Raw genomic sequence first — 25,310 nt, 5'->3', positions numbered from 1 at the left:
TGGGGCTTGGGATTCAGTTATACAATGATTGAACACCCATCCCTCCACCAGTGCCCATTCTCTCTACCGACAATGATCCCAGTATCACCCCCACCCCCCATAACCCCATCCCCCCTGCCTCTGTCTGTGGTAGGGCATTCCTTTTTGTTCTCTCTCTCCTTTTGGGTGCTGTGGTTTGCAAAAGAGGCATTGAGTGGCAATCATGTTCGGTCTATAGTCTACTTTCAGCATGCATCTCCCATCCTGGGAGGATCCTCCCAACACCCTTTACTTGGTGCTCCCTTCTCTATCTGAGCTGCCTTTTCCCCTAGCGTGTGTGGCTGGCCTCCAAGCCATGGAGTGAACCTCCTGGTACTTATCTCGGCTATTCTTGGGTGTTAGTCTAGTCTCCTATTTTGTTACTTTATGTCCCCCAGATGAATGCAATCTTTCTATGTCTGTCCCTCTCTTTCTGATTCATTTCACTTAGCATGCTTAACCCAAGAGAATCCATCTAAGTTTTCTTTCTTTCTGAACAGCATACCTTTTGATTACTTGCTGACCCCTTTCATAGGGAAAGAGATACTTCTTGCTCAAGATGCCTAAGAGCTGGAGGTGGTTCTGGGTCGGGAATGGTCCAATTGCTAGTTTCCACACTGTGGAGTGCCACTCTACAAGTTACTAAATATCTGGAGAGGAAGTGGTAAAAAAAAAATGTGAATAAAAGGCTTGTCTCAGGCAACAACCCCAAATTAATTAATTCAGAATCAACCTAAAATCCGGGATGTTTCTGGTAGCGCCTCACCCCCACCCCCGCCCCCACCCACCCCCGGCTGCGTTTCCGGGGTGTCTGACTCAGCGCGAGAGCTACTGCGTGTAGAGTGAGTGCAGAATTCCACAAACCTTTGCAAAGAACGAGCAATCAAACACACAGGGGGTGGAAAACGCAGCGGGTAGAGGTAAGAAGCTTTCTGGGCGCCCTGGCCCTAGAAGCTGGGCGACCCCTTCTGTGGGGTTTAGCCTGGGCACGCAGTGGCCAAGACACCTCCAGGGTTGGGTCTCAAAACTGGGGAAGTAAAGCTGGGGGTGGGGGGCGGGGAGTCCAAGAAAGTGCTCCCCTGCCCCCTGCCCTGGCTCTAGAGAGCAGACCCGGAGCGCTCAGGCCTTGGAGGTTGCGGCCTGGGTCCCTCCCCTTCCCCACCGCGGCCACCAGCAGGGCCCACCAGCCTGACCCCTGACGCATTCCATCTGCTCCCTCCAAGGTCGGGGAAGAGCGGCCGGACGCGCACGACCACCGCCCCCGCCCTCCGCCCTCCGTAGGCGTCCTGCGACCCGCGGCGCCCCTGCAGGGAAAGTGCCCAGGGATGGGGGCGTGTCCGGGTCAGCGGACCAGACACGTCGTCCGCGCGCGTCCGCTGAACGTCACCGCGCGTCGCCCCGGCGCTCTGCGGAGTAGAGCGACCCCCGCCTTTGCAGCCTGGGGCGTGCTCGGGTTCGGAGATTCTGGGCGGGGGGTCTCCAGCACCCCAGCAGTCCTGCGGGAGGCTGTGCCTGGATAACCCCGTATCCCAGCCTCTGCCCTCTTTTTTTTTTTTTTTTCTCCCTCCACCGGTCCCCCCCCCCCCCCCCCCCCCCCCCCCCCCCCCCGGCGGCTGTCCGGAGCACCGAGGTGAGAGCGCTGGGGATGAGTTTAGATAAGAGTTGGCACGGCGAGACTGGTGGCTGGGCCTGGTGTATGTGGCTTTCATCTTCCCCGGGGGGGTCAGGAAGCCGGCTTTGGTGCGGATCAAATGCTCAGAGCAATCTCAGCGGCCTCTCCAGAGATGGGGCTTGGTGGGGCTTAGGGTCCTAGCCACTGTGCAGGCAGGGATGTGGCTCAGAAAGCTGGAGCCCAAGGCTGAGTGCAGGGGAGGTGTGTGGGGAGGGGTTGGGTGGGAGTGGGGTGGGGTGGGAAACCCCCGCAATCCTGACACCGTACCTCCCTCCAGTGGAGAGTGAACAGTGGTCCCTGGAGCTGGGGGTGGTGGGGTGCACTTTTTGACGTTCCCTTTCTCTACGTCTCCCCCAAGAATCAGCACCCCCAAGCCCCCTAAGAATCCCATTATACCAGGATCACCAGGGTTTGGAAGCCGGCCTCATGTGCTGGAGGAAAAGGGACCACTAAGTCAATGAGGGTTGGAGGGGTCACTAAGGTAAGGTCAAGGCCCTCCCGTCGATCGTCGATTTGCTCGAGCGGGCCCAGTAACGTCTCCATTGGAGACTTTGTTGTTACTGTGTCTGGCATATCGAATACTCTCGGTAGCTTGCCGGGCTCTCCGAGAGGGGCAGAGGAATCGAACTCGGGTCGGCCATGTTGGCCGCTTGTAAGGCGAACGCCCTACCCGCTGTGCTATCGCTGAAAGTAGATAAAGGACCAAACATGATGGCGTCTCAATGTCTGTAGTGCAAACCATGACGCCCAAAAGTAGAGAGAGAGTAAGAAGGAAGGTACCTGCCACAGAAGCAGGGGATGGGGTGGGGTGGGGGTGGTGGGAAGGATACTGGGGATATTGGTGGTGGAAAATGTGCACTGGTGGAGGGATGAGTGTTCCGATCATTATATAACTGAAACTCAATCATGAAAGTTTTGTAACTGTATCTAACAGTGATTCAGTAAAAATAAAATTATAAAGAAACAAACAAACAGAAAGAATCCCACCCTACCTTCACAGCTCACCTCATCTCTCCACCCACTCCTCCTACCCGGCTCCAGGATCTCTCTCTGTGCTAAGTGAAATGAAAAAGAAGTTAAAGATGAGGAAATGGAATACAGTAAAGGGGGAACAGGGGTTGGGGCTTTGATTGTAACGGAGAGTGGCATAGCTAGTATATTCAAAAGAGACTCAACCGTACTGAAAACATGAAATTTAAGCTGCAGCCACTGAATTTTGTAATGTCAAGGAGGCAGGTGGGGGTGTGGGCCGGAAGTGGTGGTTGGGGGGGACTGAGTATGGGGACCCGGGTGAAGGGAAGTTGACACTGGTGGTGAGATTGGTGTTGAAATAGGATATGCCTCAAACTCAACTATTAATAACTTCGTAAATCACGGTTCCTTAAGTAAATAAAAATTATAGTTTAAAAACGTTAAGGGTCAGAGAGAGAGAGAGAGAGAATGCAGCTGGTCAGGTGCTTGCCTTGCACATTGGCTGACTTGGGTTCAATTTCTAGCACCCTATATGGTCCCCTGAGCCACCAGGAGTGGTCCCTGAGTGCAGAGCAGGATCAAGTTCTGAGCACCCAGCACCCAAAAGGAGAGAGAGAACAAAAGGGAATGCCCTGCCACAGAGGCAAGGTGGGATGGGGAGGGGATGGGGGGTGGGAGGGATACTGGGATCGGTGGTGGTGGAGAATGGGCACTGGTGGAGGGATGGGTACTCGATCATTGTATAACGGAAACCCAAGCCCAAAAATTTGTAAGTCTACAACTGTACCTCATGGTGTCTCACTAATAAAAATTAAAATAAATTAAAAATAAGAGTTCTGAGCACCACTGGCTGTGGACACACAGTCCCCCCTCCCCCGAAAAAAAAAATCATAAGATGAAAAAGAAAAGAAGTTAAAATTGGGTCAGCGAACAGGGTAAAAGAAGCCAGGGGAGAGTCCATGGGTCAACGGTGTTTCCCTTGTGTACCTCACTTCCCTTGGTACCCACTTTCCTGCGTACCCCACTTCCCTTCCATACCCCTGATTCCTGCACCTGGCACCACATGTGGTTCCCCCAAGCACCACCAGACATTCTCAAGTGCAGAGCCAGGAGTAGCCCCTGCACACCCAGTCTATGGCAAAACAACAAAAAAGAATGGGAAAATAACACTGGGGTCCTTTAGGATGCAAGCTTTCCCCGAGGGAAAACCAACTCAAGTGGCGACCCACGTATTAGTCATAGATGAGTAGGAGGGAGAGTCGGGGGCTGGCAGAGAGCTTTAAGCAGAAAGAACTTGTAGAAGCAGCTCCTGGGTGTTCAGACAGGCCAAGGATGTGGACAGTGCGGGGAGGGGAGAAGAGGGGAGGGGAAGAAGTCTTAAAGGAAGGGGCAGAGAACTCGGGGTGGGGGCGGGGGTGGCGTGGGGTGGAGGGATCCCCCAAGGATCTCCTGCATGCCTGTGACATGGAGAGTGTTTAATCACTTTCATCTTTTCACAGATGTCCGTCCTCCCCCAGAGGGAACCCGAGGCCCCTGTCCCCTGTTCGGGTACCCAGACCCTGGATGGTGGCATCAGCGTTGTGGACGGGACACACCCAGGAAGGCCCGCGGAACCGCTGGCAGAGCTGTGTGGAGAGGATGCTTCCTCTGCCGTGTCCTCCTCTCCCAGCTCACCGCTGTCCTCCCGGGGAAGGACCATCAAGTGGTTCTGGGACTCGGCCGAGGAGGGCTACAGGACCTACCACATGGACGAGTATGATGAGGAGAAGAACCCTGGGGTGAGCGGAGCTCCTCTCCCCGCTGGGACTCGAGACTTGGGCCTTTATTTAGGGTCCCCTCTCTGCACCAGGCAGGCCGCCCCCAGACTGCACTTGCCAGGTTGGTGGAGAGGCCTCTGGCCTCCAGGGGCGGCTTCTGAAGGCCTCCGATTTATTGCGTGGATGAAAAAATGGCCCATGCATAATGGATTTGGGGGTGGAGGCAGCCCTGTGGTGGGTGCTCAGGGCTTATTCTTGGCTCTGCACTCAAGGATCACTCCTGACAAGCTGGGATGGGGTGCACCCTATGAGGTACTGGGGAGCAAACCCAGGTTGGCCTCATGCAAGGCAAGTGCCCTCCCTGTTGTGCTGTGTTGCTCGGGCCCCACTTTGAAAGGGGTTTTATCCCGCAAACATGGAGAACTGTGCTGAGCTTCTAGCGAGGTGCCTTAGAGTATCAGGCAGGCAGTCAACTTTTTTGGGGGGGCGGGGTCACACCTGACGTTGCACAGGGGTTACTTCTGGCTCATGCACTCAGGAATTACTTCTAGCAGTGCTCAGGGGATCATATGGGATGCTGAGAATCGAACCCAGGTTTGCCACGTGCAAGGCCCTATCTGCTGTGCTATTGCTCCAGTCCCAGCAGTCAGCTTTCAGTGGGTGGAGAAAGTGCATGGTCTGGGGTGGGGAGTGGGGGTATGACCAGAGCTCTCCAAGGAAATGGATACAGAGCTTCAGAAGAAGAGACTCCTAAAGGCAGCTCAGATAGAGAAGGGAGCACCAAATAAAGGGTGCTGGGAAGATCCACCCAGGATGGGAGATGCATGCTGAAAGTAGACTATAGACTGAACATGATTGCCACTCAATGCCTCTTTTGCAAACCACAGCACCCAAAAGGAGAGAGAGAACAAAAGGGAATGCCCTGCCACAGAGGCAGGGTGGGTTGGGGGATGGGGGGGGGTGGGAGGGATACTGGAATTGGTGGGGGTGGAGAATGGGCACTGGTGGTGGGATGGGTACTTGATTATTGTATAACTGAAACACAAGCACAACAACTTGTAAGTCTACAACTGTACCTCATGGTGTTTCACAAATTAAAAAAAAAAAGAGAACCCTTCTGGCTGAAGTTTTAGGGGAGCCTTCCTGGAGGAAGTGGCATCTGAACAGAGGTTTAGAAATGGGAAGACGGGACTGAGTTGAGGGCGGGGCAGGACTGCAACGAGCACCTGCTTGACATTGCATCTGTGCCTCCCTCCCCTACCCCGAGCATCTCTCTTTGGCACCCTCTGCCAGGCTCACCCTGCCTTTGTACCTCTTGTCTCCAGGGCATCATTAACTTGGGTACCAGTGAGAACAAACTCTGCTTTGACCTGCTGTCCAGACGGGTGAGTCCTGGGGGCACCTCTGGGGGCGAGGGGGGCCATCTTTAGCTCTGAGGGGTGGGCTTCTCCTGGTCTGGTCTGACCACAGAAGCCAGTTGCCCACCTCAGCTGCCCGTGACCTGGGTGGGAGTCAGAAGGGGCCAGTTGCCGAGTTGCCATGGAGACAACTTTCTGCCTCTTGGGGTAGGGAGGGGGCAGGTAATAGCCCGGACCAGGCTCCTTCCTCTCACGCATTTCCCCTCCTGCTGGCTCTCAGATCTGAGGAGAGTTGTCTCAGGGAGTGGGGGTGGGTTAGTGTTTCACAGCTTCCCCCAAGAGAGAATCTCTGCTCTGGAGCTTTGGCCGATTTTCAGAGTGTAAATGTTTCCACTACAGCTGATTCCAAGCTTCACTTAGCTCAGAAGCACACCTGTGGCCCCCACACAGACAGACGGGACCTGTGGAAGAACAGTCTGCTCCAGTGAGATCCCAGTAAAAGGCTGTAATAGAAGCAGATGCAATGATGCTTGGATATTTTCTCTTTTATTGAATTTTTTTTTTTTTTTTTTGCTTTTTGGGTCACACCTGGCGATACACAGGGGTTACTCCGGGCTCTGCACTCAGGAGTTACTCCTGGCGGTGTTCAGGGGACCATATGGGATGCTAGGACTCGAACCCGGGTTGGCCGCATGCAAGGCAAACGCCCTACCCGCTGTGCTATCTCTCCAGCCCCGTTGAATTTTTTTTTTTTAATTTGGGGACCACACCCAGCAACGCTCAGGGATTACTTCTGGCTCTGCACTCAGGGATCACTCCTGGTGGTGCTCAGGGGATCATGTGGGATGCTGGGGCTTGAACCAGGTCAGCCATGTGCAGGACCTTACCTGTTGTACGATTGTACTGTTGCTCTGGGCTGACTGTTTCTTTAGTTGTAATAGTTCACTGAGGTTCTTTATTTATTTTTTGTTTGAGGGACACACCTGGTGGTGCTCAGGGCTTGCTCCTGGCATATGCTAAGGGATAACTCTTGGTGGGCTCAGGGGATCATATGGAGTGCCAGGGATTGAACCCGGGTTGACTATGTACTATGCAAGCAGCTTACCTGCTGTGTGATCTCTCTGGCCCATATTTAGATTATTTATATTTAATTTATATCATTTTTTTGGTATTTGGACCATACCTGGCATACCCAGGGGCACATATCCCTGACTCTGTGCTCATGGGTCACTCCTGGCAGGGACTGGGGGACCATGAGTTTGGTCAGGGATCAATCCTAGATGGACCATGTTCAAGGCAAGTGCCTTCACTCACTCTACTATTTCTCCAGCTATATATTATCAAAATTTAAACTTTATACGTGTGTGTTTTACGCTGTTTGTGACATCCCTGATGGTACCTAGGGACTATACCTGGCTCCGTGCTCAGGACTGACCCCTGAAAATACTCTGTGACCATATGTGGTGTTGGAGATTCCAGCTGGGGTCATTGTGAGATGCAAGACAACCGCAATATCCCCTAAAACTATCTCTCTAGCCCCTAATTTTTTTTAATTTTTAAATTTTTATTAGTGAGACACCATGAGGTACAGTTGTAGACTTACAAATTTTTGTGCTTGGGTTTCAATTATACAATGATCAAATACCCATCCCTCCACCAGTGCCCATTTCCCACCACCACGGGTCCCAGTATCCCTCCCACCCCCCATGTCCCCCATCCCACCATGCCTCTGTGGCAGGGCATTCCCTTTTGCTCTCTCTCTCCTTTTGTCTAGCCCCTAATTTTTCAACTTTTAAACCAGTGGGCAAAATTCCCAAGCATTTAATAGATTTCCCGAGCTGGTGCGAGGCCTTCCTAGCACCCCCTGGAAATATTTGATCCATTTCATTTTCATTTTCATTTCATCATCCTGTTATTCGTCGATTGCCTCGAGCAGGCCCCAGTAACGTCTCTTTCATCCTAGCCCTGAGATTATATTCACGGCTCTTTAGGAGAATGAGACCCATCATTGTTACTGGTATTTGGCATATTGGGTACGCCACGGGGAGTTTGCCAGACTCTGCCCTGTGGGCAGGCTACATTCGATAGCCTGCAAGTTTGTCAAAAGTAGGAATGAGATAATAAGATGTCATGAAAAAAGAACTTTTTTCATGACATCTTCATTTGATCCATGAGCCTCCTAAAGTCTGGCGAGAGCTGGGGATGGCAGGGTGCGAGGTCTCATCTAGGGGAACTGGTTTCCAGGGGCCAGAGTGATAGTACAGTGGGTTAAGCACTTGTCTTGCAGGTGGCTGACCCATGTTCAATCCCCAGTACCCCTCCGGTCCCCTGAATCCCCCTGAGTGATCCCTGAGTTCAGAGACAGGAGTAAACCCTGAGCAGCACTGGGTGTGCCCCCACCCCCCAAAAGAAGGAACTGGTTTCCAGGGAGCGAATAGCCAAGCCTCAAAGGGACGTGGTCATGGGGAACAGACTTGAAAGGCCTCCCAGGTAGCCAGTGCCTCTTCCTTTCTCTAAGGATATTCATCCTGTTCATCAGACATGGCATGTGAGGGGCTGGAGTAAACCCTGTGCAGTGCCAGGTGTGACCACCCCCCCTCCAAATAAAAAGAAAAAAAGAGAAAGAAATGGCATGTGAGGGGCTGGAGACATTGGACAGGGCTTAAGTCACTTGCCGTGCATCCCGCTGACCTCGACTTGAGTCCCTGGAATCTCATAGGATGCCCTGCCAGGGGTCACTCCTGAGCACCGTGGCACAACTCAGAAATAATAATGAGCTTCAGTGACCGTGTCGTGTGGGAGCACAGGATCCGGAGTCCACATGCCATGTTTGGTCTCAGTGCTTCCTCTTACTAGCTTTGTGAGCTTACCGGATCCCCTTCTTTGTGTGTGTGTGTGTGGGGAAACCTCAGTTTTCTGTTCTGTAACATGGGCATGAGAGTGTCACCCTGTGTTCCTATCTCCCCGTTGCTGAGGAGCAGACCAGACGCTGGATCTTAGAGTCCCTGATGCCGTGGCATTGTGTGTGTGTGTTGGGGGGGGGGCAGTGCCTGCCATCCTTACCATCCCAATGGCTGTGGGGTGCATGCAGGCTCAGCCCGCCCCCCCGTCTCTGTCCCCAGCTGACTCAGAGCGACATGCTGCAGGTGGAGCCATCCCTGCTGCAGTACCCCGACTGGCGGGGGCATCTCTTGTAAGTAGCTGCCATGGGCCAGTTCTCCACCTTTGGGGTCATCATAGAGGCAGGAGGGGGCTGTGAAACTCATTAGGTGGAGGTGGGGGTACCGCTGAACCTCCCATAGGGCCTGGGATAGCTCCCCACGACAAAGCAGGACCAGATGTGGAGAGTGGCTTTTCTTCTTGTTCTTCTTGCCCTCCTCCTCCTCCTCCTCCTCCTCCTCCTCCTCCTCTTCTTCCTCCTCTTTCTCCTCCTCCACCTCCTTCTCCTCCTCCTCCTCCTCCTCTTTTTTCTTCTCCTCCTCTTTCTCTTCCTCCTCCTCTTCCTCCTCCTCTTTCTCCTTCTCCTCTTTCTTCTCCTCTTTCTCCTCCTCCTCCTCTTCTTTCTTCTCCTCCTCCTACTCCTACTCTTTCTCCTCCTCCTCCTCCTCCTCCTTCTTCTTCTTCCTCTTCTTCTTCTTCCTCCTCCTCTTCCCCTTCCTGATCCCCCTTCTTCCTCTTCCCTCTCCTCCCTCTCCTCCTCTTCCTTCTCCTTCTTTTCCCCATCTCCCCTTCTTCCCTCCTCCTCCTCCACACTCGGCAATTTTTAGGGATCACTCCTGGCTCTGCACTCAGGAATCACTCCTGACAGTGCTCAGGGAACCCTATGATTGCCAGGGATCAAACCAGGGTCAACTGCATGCAAAGCAAATGCCCTACCTGCTATACTATCACTCAGGTCTCCAATGAGAGGTAACTTGAAAGGAGCTAAAAGCAATTGGTGAAGCAATTGGTGGGGCCTCCCCTTCCTGATACTAGGGGATGGTGGGAGGTGGTGGATGGGAGGGAGGAAAGTGTGGGCTCAGTGAGCACTTCCTGGGCTGGACACTGCCCCAAGGTTGAGTGGCTGAGCTGCATTCCAAAGCACTGATCTTGTAATATATAGGAAGTTGGCCCTAGCGTGAGACCCCTGGGTTCCACGATACTTACTAGCAAGTTCTTATGTCCTCCACACCTCAGTTTCTTGGTCTGTAAATTGGAATTCCTGGGAATAGTGGCATCAGCAATGGCATCACAGCAGTGGGTGATCGAGTGAGTGAAATGCAATAGCTGGCCTGTGCCCAGTATATATTAGCCACGGTCACTGGCTATCATCATTGCTATAACAATAACCGTTCACTGCTATCACTGTGTGCCCCTGGAGTGTTCGACTTTGGACATTCCTGAGTGGATGGACAACTGGTTGACCTGGAAGGAAAGAGGGTGAAGGTTTGGGTGGGTGGACGTAGGGGGCGGCTTGGGGTGAGAGGGTCCAGCAGCAGATCCTGACCACATAGCCCTCAGGGAGGCCAAGTACTGGACTGGTGGTCGACTGACGCCTCCCCAGAAGTAACTGTGGGCTGAGGCCTCTCTGACCAGCTCTGTCTGTGTATCTGACTGTCTGACCTGTAGCCTCCGGGAGGAAGTGGCCAGGTTCCTGTCTTTCTACTGCAAGAGCCCAAAGCCTCTTAAAGCGGAGAACGTGAGTAGCACCCCCTCTGCAGGGCCCCCCTCTCACGCCCCTTCTCCTAGTGTTTGCCTGGCCTGCATGGGCTCGGGATCAACCGTCCAGCACTGGGCATCTGTGTAAACACAAAAGGACAGCAGCGGTCTATCTCTCCCACCACCCGCATTCGATAGTCTCAAGACGCTTCCCCCACTCCAGGGAGGTTGATGGCGATGGGCAGGCGAAGGAAGGGTGGAGGTAGGGGGCCAGGATGGTTGGTGTCAGTTGCAGTTTATTCCATTCCCATCTTCATTCTCCTCTAACTCTCCTCCTGCTTCTTCCTCCCCCATGCTACTTCATTCTCCTCAATCCCCCTTCATCCTCCTTCTGGCTCTGGAATCTGGATCCCCTTTCTCCTTCTCCTTCTGGAGTCTGGATCCTCATCCCCCAGCCCACTCTTACAGTCTAGTTAAATCCCAAAGCCAAGAAGGGTTGGGGTAACAATTACACATAGGTGTGGTCACAATCAGTAGGGGCAAAGTTCTTTCCCTCGGGGAAAGCTGCTTCTTGGACAGATACTCTCTCAGCTGGATGACCCACCCTAGAACGGAATCCCCTGGGTGCGTTTCTCCTCTCCTTGTCCAACAAACATATAAGCACATATTATATAAATCATTTTGTATGGATATAGTAAGAAATACTTCAAACTTATAGAATTGCTCTCCTAGGGCCATCTTGATCTCAGAATACAGTGCTCAGGCCAGATATTCTTTCCTATCCCTAGCAGCAGGGTCCTAGTCTCATCGTTACTTTTGGATCATGACAGCATTTGTCTGTGACCAAGCTTTTTAACTTAGAGTTAAGAATCGCGGCAATTTGGCCTGGCCCATTTCAGTGCCAGGGTAGCTCACAGCTTGCCCTGGGTCCATTCAGTCCCTCGTCGGGACCCTGCTTTTAGGGTGCTAGGAACTAAGGGCAACTGAGGCTTAAGTCGAGAAAGCACATGGCCAGGAGTGAATAATATTCAAAGCCAATTAAATCCTAAGTTACAAAGCATAATATTAACGGTCTTCCTGTATCTATACAAAAAGGACACTGCATTAAACGATTCAAAAGACATAAGGAGAGAGAAAGACAAAATTAACTTACAGTACAATTTCAGTGTCCTAGAAGGATCTGACCTTACAAATTAACAGAGTCCGATTAGGGGGAAAAGCTGATTAACTGGTTGGGGAAGAGAGCAGAGAGAAGTGGTTACAGATAAAGAAAGGAATGGGAGTGACTCAGGAGCACTGTGATGGGTGTAACCTGATAAACCTAAGCCCCTTGTGGCAAGGGAGAAAGGACAAATCAATTGTTATCCTACAGGCATGATCCATTTCAAAGTGAACCGGGCACCACAGCTTTCTTCCGGCCCCTCCACCCTAGTTATGCAGAGCTGGGGGCTATTTCCTCCTCTCTGTTCTATGGTCCCTCTGTCCCCCCCGCCCCAACCAGTTGGGGCAGGAATTCTGGAGTGACAGTACCTTTCCTCCCTGCAACAGTGCCCGCTATGCAGGAGCTTGGCCAGTAGTAGGGAGAGGTGTGGGGACCTCTAGTGGCTTTGCAGGGACAGAGGCACCCGCTCGGCTCGTGTCCTGCAGCTTGTGGCCCAGAAAGAGGTCACAGGTGGACAGACAGAGGCCACGGGATGGGACAGAGAGTCCAGAGACTCTGTCTCTCTCTCTCTCTCTGGGGCAAGCTCATCTGCAGCCTCATGTGTCCCTCAGGTGGTGGTTCTGAATGGCTGTGCGTCTCTCTTCTCTGCCCTGGCCACGGTGCTGTGTGAAGTGGGGGGTAAGTGCCCAGTGCCCTGACCTTGGGTCCTAGTGGACTTTTCTGCTTGGGCCCCACTCAGCCTGCCCCAGTGATGCTGGGCCCTCTGGGCAGTGCCCAGATGAGCTTGAGGGACCATGTGATGCCCGGACTCTCACCCCAATTACTGACCTCTCTCCCAGCCCCTTCCAGCATCTCTGAATTCCATTCCCATGACCTGGACTCGAGTCACTACTCCAAGCCATGTCCCGGGTGGTGCCGTGTGTCGGTGTGGTGGTGGTCGAACCCAGGTCATCATCACCCTGACCTTCCTCATCGTCACTCTGGTTCTCCATGTGTCCTTGGAGGGCTTCAGACGGGGTCCTCAGTAAAGTTAGGGGTGCTGGAGCTTATTTCCAGCGTGACGCTGAGAGTCAGAGGAGGGAAAATGCAGGTGGCTGTTTAGGGCGGTTCCCAGGGATGACAAGGCTCAATGAAGGGAGTTGTTAGAAAGGAGAGCAGGGCTGGAGTGATAGCACAGCGGGTAGGGCATTTGCTGGGTTCGATTCTCAGCATCCCATATGGTCCCCCCAAGCACCGCCAGGAGTAATTCCTGAGTGCAGAGCCAGGAGTAAAGTAATCCCTATGCATCACCGGATGTGACCCAAAAGCAAAAAAAAAAAAAAAAAAAAGGAAAGAAAGAAAGAAAAAAGAAAAGACAGCAGTGGTCTAAGCTGGGTGCTGAGCAGCGCACGTGCCCTGAGCATGCCCTCCAGGATGCTGGGACTGGTGGGCAGGGGTCTGGGCCTTCCGGACGGAGGGGGACAGGCCAGCTTCCTTTCTCTCCCCAGACGCCTTCCTCATCCCGGCCCCTTACTACGGGGCCATCACGCAGCATGTCTCTCTCTACGGCCAAGTCCGGCTGGTCTGTGTCTACCTGGACAGCCAGGTAAGAGCTCCTGGGCCCCTTCTCCTGCTTCTTGAAGGTGATGGGGGATGTGCCAAGGGTGGCCCCAGGGAGTTGCTAGACTGACGGGGTGAGGATGGGGCCTTTTCCTAAAATCGAGAACTGACGGGGCTTCCCTGTGTGATGGAGTTGGGGTGACAAGGGAGATGGGGGAGGGGACTCAGGTGTGTTTCCAGAAACAGGAGATGTCAAGAGTGGGGAGGACCCTAGAGGGTGGGTTTGGGGGGAGTCTCTAAACTTGACTGTGGGGGCTGCGGTGGGGGTGTTGGGGGTATTTTCCAGGGCACCGGGCCAGACACTCGTCCCTTCCAGCTCACGGTGGAGAAACTGGAGAGGGCCCTGCTCGGAGCCCAAGCCGAGGTAAGGGGCTGTGGGGAGAGTCTGTGCATGGGTTGCCCCTTCTTCCGGTGCCTGTTCTCCCCCTCACCCCCAGGAAGAGAGCTGGCCCTTGGGAATGGGGCGCAGGGTAGGGTGGACTCACAGGAATGTTCTGGAATCAACAAATGGATGCGGTGCCCACACTTAGCCCCTGGAGGAGGTTTTTCCTGCTGAAGGGGGACCTCACAGTCCAGAGGATCACCAGGAGCTTGATTAAAAATCCCGACCTAGAGGTGGGGGAGATTAAATTTTAAATTGGGGTTTCAATCATGGTTCAATCCCTAGCACCGCATATGGTTCAATCCCTGAGCACTGCCAAGAGAGGTCCCTGAGCACAGAGTCAGGAGTAAGTCCTGAACACTGCTGGGTATGACACCCCCCCCAACACCCCATTCCCTCCCATAAAAAAGGATGAGACCAATGGTTCTCTATTTTCCCCAAAATCCCCAATCCAGAACTTTCTCACATTAAACTGTATGTGTCTAATACACAAAAGGTGTGTGTGTGTGTGTGTGTGTGTGTGTGTGTGTGAGAGAGAGAGAGAGAGAGAGAGAGAGAGAGAGAGAGAGAGAGAGAGAGTGTGTTGGTTCTCCCAGGGAGCCAGGGGTCCACTCCTGGCCATTCTTAGCCGAGTGGATTGGATGGTTCACTGCGGGGGTCACAAAATGAGGTGCTGCTTGGGCTGAGAATAACCCTCCAGGGTCAGTCCCGGTGCGGTGACCTACCCAGGCTCAGAGAACTCAGAGAAGGCTCAGGGTGCCTTTCCCCCTGCGCTTTCTCTCCAGCCCTGGTGGTGGGAATTCTAAGTCCTAGTGTGTGTGTGTGTGTGTGTGTGTGTGTGTTTTGAAGTATGAACCCCGTACCCTCAACTCTGCCAACAAAGCAGCGCCTGCGGGCCCCAGACACCAATGGCTTCACTAGTTGACACCACCGCTGTGGTAGGGGCGGCATGTTGGGTCGTGAGGGGTCCCCAGCCCTGTCTCCTGTCAGGGGGAACTGAGGGCATCCTGTACTTCTGACCATTTCAGGGTGTGAGGGTCAGAGGCCTCATCCTCATCCACCCCCAGAACCCCCTGGGTGATGTCTACACCCCGGAAGAACTGTGTGAGTTCCTGGAATTTGCTAAGAGGTAAGAGATACCCTCTCCTTCACATACACACCCCACACCCCCACACACACCTCACACACACCCCACACAGTGCCTAGACACATCATGGCCTGTGGTTTTGGGGGCTATGTGTCCACTCTCTCTCCTCTCCACTGTGTGTCCCTGGCTATGACCTGTCCAGCCAGTGTGGGACATTGGCCTTAGGGGATGGAAGGAGGGGGGTGGGCAGCTGTCTCATTTCCTGTGCCTCTTGGGACCCCGGCCCACTGTCCAGTGCTCAGCCTTTGGGCAGGCTTCCAGGAACTAAGTCCTGTCCATCTCCCCAGTTCCCCCGGCCCTGAGGGCTGGGCTCCAGCTTGAATCTGGGTCTGCAGGACTTAACTGAGCCCCTCTGTGAAGGAGCCCCCCCCCCCGCAACCGGCACCCCAAGACACCCCCCTCCCCACGAGGCAGTGCTTCAAAAGCTTCGTGGCTGTCCATTTCCAATGAGCCGCTTCCTGTTTGTGTGGAAAAATAGACCCCAGAAGAGGGTTCCTGGAAAGTTTAGTAATCCGGCTTGGCCAGGCTCCCACGGGATTTCTGACCCCTCTGCTCACCGCCTGGGGGACGCAGCTGTCCAAGCCGCTCCCCTCCTCGTGCTCTCCTCCCCGTGCTCCCCTCCCCGTGCTCCCCCAGGCACGCGCTGCACGTGATGGTGGACGAGGTCTACATGCTGTCCGTGTTCCAGCAGGCACGGGCCTACCGCAGTGTCCTGAGCCTGGAAAGGTGAGGCCATCCCGACCCCCTGCCCACGGCACGCCACCTAAGCAGCCCCCCACTCCCCCGCCCGCCCCGTGGGCTGGCAGGCTGTGGCCTGGCCTCAGGCTACTAGCCTCAGAACGCCTGGTGAGAGGACAGCAGGCCTGGGCCCAGCAGGGGTTTCCACAGTGCTCTGTAGAGGGCCCTGGGGGTTCCATGAGCAAGGGCAGGGGTGGGTGGGGAGGGGGGAGGCGGCTGCTGGGCTGCTCTCCTCATCTGGATAGCCCAGGTTTCATCCTTGTGTCCATTCACTCAGTCACTCCATCACTCATTTACCCACTCATTCACTCATTCATTCACTCATTCATTCATGCATTCACTCATTCACTCTTTCACTCATTGATTCACTTAGTCACTCATTCATGCCATGATTCATTCACTCTCGGTCACTCATGCATTCATTCGCTAATTCATTCATGCATTCACTCACTCATTCACACAGTTGTTCATTCACTCAGTCACACATTCATTCATTCATTCATTCATGCATGCATTTACTCCTCATTCACAGTCATTCACTCACTCATTTACTTATACATTAATTGTGATTCATTCATTCACTCGCTAATTCACTCCTTCCTTCATTCACTTATTTACTCACTCCCTCCTTCACTCTTTCCTTTAGTCATACACTCATTTACTCATTCACTCATTTATTTGCTCAATCGTTCACTCGCTTACTCATTCTCTAACACATCCACTCATCCATTCACTCACTCGTTTATATAGTCACTCATTCATTCACTCATTTACTTATTGATTGTCCACTCATCCCCCCTGTTATTCATTCGCTCTCTCATTTTCATTCATTTACTATTTTTTTTGTTTGTTTGAGGGCCACCCCTGGTGACGCTCAGGTTACTCCTGGCTCTGTACTCAGGAATCACTCCTGGTACCGCTCAGGGACTGTATGCAATGCTGGGTATTGAACCTGGGTCAGCCACATGCAAGCAAACACCCTACCCACGGTACTGTCTCTCTGGCCCCAAATCACTTGTTTACTCTTGATTTGCCCTCTCATTCACACATTTACTTATCTACACATTTATTCATTCGGTCAAATCTTCTGAAACCTCTCGCATGTGCCGAGCACCCTAGTGATTAAAATAATGGGTGCTGTCATTACTATGAGTCAAGAATTTGTGGACAGAAAGCCTTTGGGAACACTTGGGCCAACTTCCTACGTAGAGCCTGTGGGTGTGATGTTCCAAGGCGGTCAGTTCCTGACATTTGGTCAGCTCTCTCCACCCTGCTCACTCCTTTCCCTGCTCCCCTCAACCCGCCTTCATCTACACCCTCACTTTCTGGCTGGGGGCTGTGTGACTCAGAGGAAGTGGTGGCTCGTGGCCTGCTCCACGCTGGGGTATGACAGGGAACAGGACACAGGCCCTTCGTTGGAAGAATCACCAGGCCGAATACTTGTCAGCCGCTTACAACACAGCCAGCCAGTAGACTGTGGCCTTTGAACATGCTGAGAAGTATGGGGGGAAGGGGAGGATTTGATGGGGGAACCGCCCGCACCCCAGCCCCTGTGCTGGGAGTTGGCCAGGAAGATCTATGAGATTACCCTCGAGCAATGTCCCAGCAGGGAAGGTGTCGAGGACAGTAGGTGAACATGAGGGCGCCATGTTGCCCCGGAACTTTTCTTCCAAAGGTGGTTCCTTGGTTTGAAGTGCTTGCCTGGCAGGTGCAAGGTTGTGAGTTCGAACTCCGGTGCCTGCTTCATGTGCTCGGCCCTGCTGTTAAGGGTTCTGGGTGAGGAAGACCCCCAAGGGGGAATCCTGACTGCAACCTCCAGCAATGGAGATATGAGAAAGATGAAGATAAGTGACAGATGGGGCTCGAGAGATGGGAGATCAGATAAAGCACCTGCTTTGCACACGGCCGGCCCAGGTTCCATCCCCTGCACCTCAGACAGTTCCTTGATCCTGCCAGGAGTGATCCCTGAGCACAGAGCCTGGAGTGATCCCTGAGCACTCCCAGGTACCGCCCAAACACAAAACCAAAGACAGAGTTTCAGAACAGGTAGCAGGCAGTCAGGGCTCGACTTGGCCCGGCCGGAGGGAGTGGAGGAAGCATTCGCGTGTGAAGCCGCGGCAGCCTCTCACATACTCAACCCACTCCTCTCCTCTCCCTTCAACCCTCTGTGCGCACCCCACCACCCACCTCCGATCCCACACCGCGCCCCCTGCAGGCTGCCTGACCCCCAGAGAACACACGTGATGTGGGCGACCAGCAAGGTAGGTTGCTGGCTGACCTTGGGGGTGTCCGCACCATAGCAGGGGGAGGTGGGTAGAGTTGGCATTCCCCCCACAGGGCTGACTGACCGCTGCATGGGGGGCCTGGGGGGGGGCTGTTTCCCTCCTGCAGGACTTTGGGATGTCGGGGCTCCGCTTCGGCACGCTGTACACGGAGAACCAGGACGTGGCCACGGCTGTGGCTTCCCTCTGCCGCTACCATGGCCTCAGCGGCCTGCTGCAGTACCAGATGGCCCAGCTGCTCCGTGACCACGGTGACTGACCGGGCACCTGTGAGGGTGGTGGGAAGGGCTGGGGTCCCTGGGTCCATCCATTCATCCATTTTGTTCGTCTGTACGGGGTCTCGCTTGGGCACTCTTTGCAAGGGCCAACTCTGGGCCCAGACTCATTTCTTGCATCCTTTCCTGGCTTGGGGGACACAGGCGTCACCATCCTGGCTTGGGGGACACAGGCTCCACCTCCCAAGCCTGGCTTCCTCACTGGTAAAGCAGGAATCAGCAGGGCACTAGTCTGGGAGGGTTTGAGTGCTGTTCGGTGTTCCGTGAGAATAGTTCCTGGTTGGGGGCCAGAGAGATAGTGCAGTGGTTAGATGCAGCTGACCTGGGTTCAATCCCTGGCACCCCATACAGTCCCCTGCAAGGAGCGATACCGGTGTGCAGAACCAGAACCAGGAGTAAATCCTGAGCACAGCCATTATGGCCCTCAAAATACACACACACACACACACACACACACACACACACACACACACACACACACAATATTCCTGGCACAAAAATATCCCTGGCACATCTAGTCTGGTCCCAGAGCCAGAGTATGAGTCCGAGTGCCCCTGCATGGACACCACTTCTCTTTTGGTCCCCCTGAATCATAGCAAGCAGGTGCCCTGGTCTCCCTGGATTTACTGAGAGAGGAAGTGAGTACCAGACTCCACACACCTACTCTCCCAGTGACTGTTGAGAGAGAGCAGTGAGAGCTCCCCTTGTAGACGAGGATGTGGAGGCCGGACATCACTGTGCCGTCACTGCTGGGGGTGCAGAGGGTTGGGCTTGGGAGGTCAGGCAACAACAAGTGCCCAGAAGCCCCGCCCTGGCTGTCTGCCCACGCTGCTGTGGCCTTTCCCCTCTGCACGCACATGTGCGAATGTGTATAAGTGTGTGTGAATGTGTTTGTGCGGTGTGTGGGAGTGTGCGTGTTGTGTCCATGAGTGTGCTGTGTGAGAGTGTGCATATGAGTATATGTGTGAGTGCATGTGAGTGTGTTGTGTGTGACAGTGTGCTGTGGGTATGTGTATGAGTGTGTTGAGTATGTGAGTATATGTAAGGATGTTGTGTGAGTATGTGTGTGTATAAGAGTGTGTGTGAGAGAGAAAGAGAGAGAGAGAGAGAGTGTGTGTGTGTGTGTGTGTAGGGGCTAGAGCCATAGTATAGTGGGTAGGGCGTTTGCCTTGAACCTGGTTCAACCCCTGGGACACAGGTTCAATCCCTGGCATCCCATATGGTTGGTTCCCTGAGCACCTCTAGCAGTGATTCCCTCGTGCAGAACTAGGAGTAACTCTGAGCATCTCTAGAAGTGACCCAAAAGCCAAAAAAAAAAAAAAAAAAAAAAGAGTATGTGAGTGTGTGTGAGTATGTGTGTGTGCATAAGAGTGTGTGTGAGTGCATGCGAATGTGTTGTGTGTGTGTGTTTATGTATGTATGTGTGTTTGGGGGGTGCTGGCTCCATGACTCTTGGGCCTCTCGCCCTCCCCCTTCCCCCCTCCCCAGACTGGATCAACCGTGTTTACCTGCCGGAGAACCATGCCCGCCTGCAGGCTGCTCATGGCTTTGTCTCCGCTGAGCTGGAGGCCCTGGGGGTGCCCTTCCTGAGCCGGGGGGCCGGCTTCTTCATCTGGGTGGACCTGAGAAAGGTGAGGCCAGTTGGAGGTAAGGTGGGGGGAGGGGGCGGGGTGGCTTGGGAGGAGGAGGAGGGGGGGGAGTCAGACCTGTCTTCCAGCAGGGGGTGATTCTCAGGCGCCCCCTGAGCCCCCTCCCCGCCTGTTCCTGGACCCCCAGTACCTGTCCACGGGTACCTTTGAGGAGGAAGCGCGGCTCTGGCGTTGCTTCTTGGACCACAAGGTGCTACTGAGCCCCGGCAAGGCCTTCGAGTGCGTGGAGCCAGGCTGGTTCCGCGTGGTCTTCTCGGACCAGGCCCACCGGCTCCGCCTGGGTGAGCAGCCTCCTTCATCCCGTGCCCCCTCCTCTGCTCCCTGCCGTGGCCCCAGCACCCTGGTGCATCGGTGCCCCCATTCCTGCTAAGCGCCCTCACATCTGCCCTACAGGCATGCAGCGGTTCCGATGCGTGCTGGAGGGCAGCCTGGGTGCATCAGGCCCTGGAGCAGGCCGGTCAGCGCCAGCCACAGCCGCCTGCCCAGGGCCTCTCGGGGCCGAGAAGACCAATCCTGGACAAGCCACATGCCAGGACGATGCCCCCCCATAGCCTGGACCCCCGGGCAGACCTGTCTGGCCTCTCTGGGGGCAGTTCCTAAAGCAGGATCCCTTCCCGCTCCGTCAGAGGAGACCCAAGAGAAGTTTCCAGAACAGAACGGGGGACGGGGGACGGGGGGGCAGGGGAGGATTTGCTGCTCCTCTGCCCATCACTCAGTGCCCCCAAGGATGGGGACAGAAAAACAAACAGCGTGTCCCCTCTCTGTGAGCACACCTTCATTTCCCCTCCTGGGTTGCCAGGGCGACAGCCAACGGTGCCCCCACATACCCAATCGATGCCTGTCAGAGAAATAAAAAAGCAGCCACTGTTTCCAGCTGCCAGGAAGAAGGAGTTGAGTGTTCTCAGGTTCAGATCGTTCCCCTGCGTGGGAGGACAGAATGGAAGCTTGGGGGAAGGCGGTTCTGGAGTGGGTCTCTGCTGGGGACTGGGGGACACTCTGGTGGTGGTGGGGGGTGGGGGTCAGGGGCTGGAGGTAGGAGCCTGGAGGGACTCTTCTGTCTCCAGACCCGGCTCGGCCCTCACTGCTGGTCCCGATCTAGAGAGAGTGAGTAGGCCAGGGCTGTGGCACGTGGCCCGCGATGGGCCCTGCCCAGTGGCTTCTGTGTTGCTGCCCTGAGGTCACTGCTATCGTTGGCTGCTTTGTCCTACCTGGCAGCTCCTACCATGAGCATCCCTCATGGGCCCGGGTCCCCTCCTCATTGCAGGAGCTGGCCCTTCCATGGATTAGCATGGACTGGGGTCTGCTCAACCCTCTTCTCGAGGTGGGCTCACCCCAATGTTCTCTTTCTTCTCTCTTGGGGATGACACCCAGAGTCGCTACTGACACACATACAAAGAAAACCTCTCCTGCTCAGGGAACCGAGTGTGACAGAGTCTGAGTAATCCAAGGACCATCAGTTCTCTGAGTTCAAATGAAAATGACTTTCGTCACCACCCTTGGTATGCAAGTCTAGGGTTGGTCGTTCAAGTGACCAGACACATATCCAATGATCTCTATGAGCCTAATCATGTCAAATCACCAGGAAAAATGTCCCCTTTCCCCTCTCCCCCCTCCCCCATCCAGGATGATACCATTTATTTACTTCAGTTTTTATTTCAGTCAATGAGAACTCTTTTCTTTTTTCTTCTTGGGACACACCCAGAGATGCTCAGGGATTACTCCTGGCTCATGTACTCAGGAATTACTCCTGGCAGTGCTCGGGTGATCATACAGGATGCTGGGAATTGAACCCTGGTCGGCTGCGCGCACGGCAAATGCCCTCCCTACCCGCTGTGCTATCGCTCCAGCCCCCAATGAAAACTCTTAAACCATTATACTACTTAAGATTCTTTTGGGACTAGAGAGACAGTACAGGGGCTAAGGCACTTTGGTTCTGTTCTGTCTGGGGGCCAAACTTGGCTGTGCTCAGGGTCTCCTCCCTGCCTATCGAAGAGGGTGGGCTTCAATGTTCTCATTTTAGTTTCACATTTTTGTTTTGGGCATACTCCAGGCAGCGCTCAGGGCTTATTCCTGTGCTCAGGGATCACTTCTGGTGGGGCTCAGGGAACCACCTAGGGTGCCAGGGAGAGAACCTGGGTTGGCGGCATGGAAGGAAAACACCCTACCTGCTGTACTCTCTCTCTGGCCCCGGCTTTTATTTTTCAGACCTTGTCTGTTTTCTCTCCTTTTCCCCAGGGAGCTCAGCTATCAATTTGAGTGACCTGCATTCACTCTGTTTGGTCTGTTTAAGACATATTTCTAAGCTGCCAAGCACTGCCAGGGTTGTTTAAATCTGGGGTTTTGCTTCACCATAGCAGTTCCTTTGAATGGTAAGCTCACATTTGGAAAAGTGACTCATGGGCCTTTTCCTTGAAAGTCATGTCCTTTTGAACAGCTCACTTCTGCTTCTCCAGAGCCTGGGTCGGGGAAAACCATTCACCATGTAATTTTGAGGGCAAGTTTTTTGTTTTTTTTTTGGCAACAAAGTGGAGTGTGACTACTATATAATGCTTTAAAAAATTATGTCTGGGGACCGGAGTGATAGTCAAGCGGGTAGGGCGTTTGCCTTGCACACAGCAGACCAGGGTTCGATCCCTGGCATCCACATATAGTTCCCTGGGCACCGCCAGAAGTAATTCCCGAGTGCATAACTTGGAGCATTGCCAAACCGATAAATAAATAAAATACACAAATAAATAAAAATTTGTCTGGGATCCAGAGAGATAGCACAGAGGTTAAGGCTGTTGTCTTGCACTCAGCCCGTCTTGTGGTTCCCCAAGCACCCCCAGATGCCTGAATGCAGAGCTGGTGTAGATTCTGAGCACAGTCAGGTGTACCTCACCCCCATTTTTGTTGATATTCCTTAAAAATGGCTTTTTACTAGGCTGTCTTTGATATACTATTAGGATGCACAGAAAACTCATATCACGATCACGATCATCCTGTTGTTCATCGATTTCCTCAAGCAGGCACCAGTAACGTCTTCTTCCTAGCCCTGAGATTTTAAAAGAGCCATTTCAATGCTCTTTCAGGATTAGGAGAATGAGACCCATCATTGTTACTGGTATTTGGCATATTGAGTATGACACGGGAAATTTGCAAGACTCTGCCGTGTAGGCAGGATACTTTTGGTAGTCTGCCAGGTTCTCCAAAGGAAAAAATAAGATAATAAGATATTGCGTGGCCACAAATGCGGCCACGCACTTCCGGGAGCTGGGTTTTATAGTCTCTGCGTCTTGACCGTTGATGGGACCAACCTGGCGCTGGCGGCAGCTGGTGGGTGTGACGCCGACGTACTGGAAGATGGAGGGTCTAGGTGCAGAAGGCCCAGTCCCAATCCGAGTAGGCTTGGAGACCTTAGCCCCGGCACCCACATGCCAGGGTTCCTCTGCCAGTTCTTTCATGCATGAGGCCCGTCCGGACGTGTGGAGAGTGTGGGAGCGATAGCAAGGGCTGGAGCGATAGCACAGCGGGTAGGGCGTTTGCCTTACAAGCGGCCAACATGGCCGACCCGAGTTCGATTCCTCCGCCCCTCTCGGAGAGCCCGGCAAGCTACCGAGAGTATTCGATATGCCAGACACAGTAACAACAAAGTCTCCAATGGAGACGTTACTGGGCCCGCTCGAGCAAATCGACGATCAACGGGAGGGCCTTTACCTTTTTTTTTTTATATATATATATATATATTTGAATAATCTGGGGCTTGAGTGATAGTACAGCAGGTAAGGTGCATGCCTTGCATTTGGCTGACCTGGGTCCAATTCCCTGGACCCCATATGGTTCCCCTGAGTCCTATCAGAAATGTTCTACAAGCTCAGAGCCATGAGAAGCTCTGAGCACTTCCAAGTTCACACCTCTCCCCACCCCCAAAAGCCCTATAATCGAATAACCTGAGTCAATGCACACCATTTCTTTGAGACTGTTTAGTGAACATTTTTCTTCTCCAGAAAAAAAGAAAGCTCATGCATCAGTTTATTGTTGATTTTCACAGTAGAATTGAACTGTTACACTTCAGGAAATTTGTCAGTGCTGTGAACTCCAGATGTGATAAATGTAATCTTTTTTTTTGCTTTTTGGATCACACCTGGCAATGCACAGGGGTTATTCCTGGCTCTGCACTCAGAAATTACTCCTCCTGGCGGTGCTCAGGGGACCATATGGGATGCTGGGAATCGAACTCAGGTCAGCCACGTGCAAGGCAAATGCCCTACCCGCTGTGCTATCTCTCTAGCCCCGATAAATGTAATCTTCTGTGGGTGGGTACTTACCTGTCTTGCATGCAACAGACCCAGGTTTGATTCCTCAGCCCCACGAATGGTCCCCTAAGCACAGAGCCAGGAGTGATCCCTAAGCACAGCCAGTTGATGTCCCCCACTCCCTCGCCATCCTAAATCCAAAATCTAATTTTCATGTCTAAAGAGCCAGGCGCCACTTCCGTTGGCTTTGTCCCTGACGTACTGTCCTCAGCATCTCTCAGCTGTGTTTGCTTTGTTGCTCTGACACGCACATCACCTTCAGATCTGCTGGAAACCCCCATCGTTTTGAAGCTTTTGATGACTGTCCCATGTGTATAAGGACCCAAGTCTTCATCATCTAAGTGTAGACAAACAGATGCAACAAAAAGGCAACAGACCAGGTTCAGAGGAGAAAGCAAAAAATGGGGCTCCATCCACTCTGTCACACTAAGCGAGGCTTCATCTTTCTTGTCGCTGAGTAGTATCCTGTCACGGATATGACTTTTTTATTCACTCCACACATACCCAGCGAGTGCTTTCTGTGTGCCAAGCATCTGTAAAAAAGCAAATTCCTCCAGTGCTGTGCTCCTACGAGATTTTTTTAAACATAGAACATTCTCACTCAAAGAAAGAATAAATGGTTCATTGAAAACACAGCTTTTGGGGACTGGGAGATTGGATAGTAGTTGCGGTACATACTAGGCATACAGCCAACCCAGTTTCGACCCCCTGCATCGTACTGCTGGGTGCAGCCTTGGACGTCCCTGGCCGTACCAGATGGTCCAGGTAGTAGACCAGGCACTGAGGGGTCTGAGCAGTACCCCATTCTCTCTGACCTGTGCTTTTTAAAAAATTTTTTTTATTAGTGAAACACCATGAGATACAGTTGTAGACTTACAAATTTTTGTGCTTGGCTTTGAGCTAGTGGCTCAGTTGACTGAGAATCACCAAGTGGAGCCCCCAGGCCTCCTAAGCACCCCTTTGGAGATTATCCACAAAACCCTAACAAAACAAAAACAAACCCACCTTTTTTTTTTCATTACAGAGAGAAAGAAGCAAGCAGAAATGTTTTCTATCTATCCAATTCTCAAATGGGGTCTCTGTATGCCAAATATCCTTTCTTGGTGGAATGTAGATTTAGAGGGCGAGGAAACTTCTTGGAAATAGGGAAACGGGGGCTGAAGAGATAGTACAGCTGTGAAGGTGCTTGTCTGGCCCGTGGCTGACCCAGATTCCATCCCTAGAACCCCTTAGGGTCCTGCAAGTCTGCCAGGAGTGACCCCGGAGCACAGAGACAGGGGTAAGCTCCGAGCACTGCCAGGTGTGGCCCCAAAAGGCAAAATAAGGAAAAAAAAAGATAGAGAAGCAGAATGTGGGTTTTCATCTC

The 25,310-nt window shown here is 53.2% G+C and overlaps 1 protein-coding gene across 1 annotated transcript; it reads left to right on the top strand.

The window, feature by feature from the left end:
• The first annotated feature begins 763 nt into the window (after window positions 1–763).
• ACCS (1-aminocyclopropane-1-carboxylate synthase homolog (inactive)) lies at window positions 764–20,200 on the top strand. The gene is made up of 16 exons (XM_056135337.1): window positions 764–772; window positions 1,242–1,295; window positions 4,219–4,440; window positions 5,745–5,804; window positions 8,900–8,970; window positions 10,386–10,455; window positions 12,189–12,255; window positions 13,065–13,162; window positions 13,463–13,540; window positions 14,587–14,687; window positions 15,342–15,431; window positions 17,659–17,704; window positions 17,835–17,976; window positions 19,489–19,631; window positions 19,777–19,930; window positions 20,043–20,200. The coding sequence occupies exons 1-16, from the start codon at window positions 764–766 to the stop codon at window positions 20,198–20,200; spliced, it is 1,563 nt and encodes a 520-aa protein (XP_055991312.1).
• The last annotated feature ends 5,110 nt before the right edge of the window (window positions 20,201–25,310 follow it).

This window comes from Sorex fumeus, unplaced genomic scaffold (assembly GCF_029834395.1).
Source record: "Sorex fumeus unplaced genomic scaffold, SorFum_2.1 ptg000007l, whole genome shotgun sequence".
Classification (NCBI taxonomy): Eukaryota; Metazoa; Chordata; class Mammalia; order Eulipotyphla; family Soricidae; genus Sorex; species Sorex fumeus.
Note: the sequence above shows the minus strand (reverse complement) of the source record. Positions and strands in the feature narration are given on the sequence as shown.

Coding starts and splice junctions, on each gene's coding strand:
- ACCS (XM_056135337.1), top strand. Junction 19,632..19,776: donor TCTGGGTGGACCTGAGAAAG/GTGAGGCCAGTT, acceptor CTGGACCCCCAG/TACCTGTCCACGGGTACCTT. Junction 19,931..20,042: donor GGCCCACCGGCTCCGCCTGG/GTGAGCAGCCTC, acceptor TCTGCCCTACAG/GCATGCAGCGGTTCCGATGC.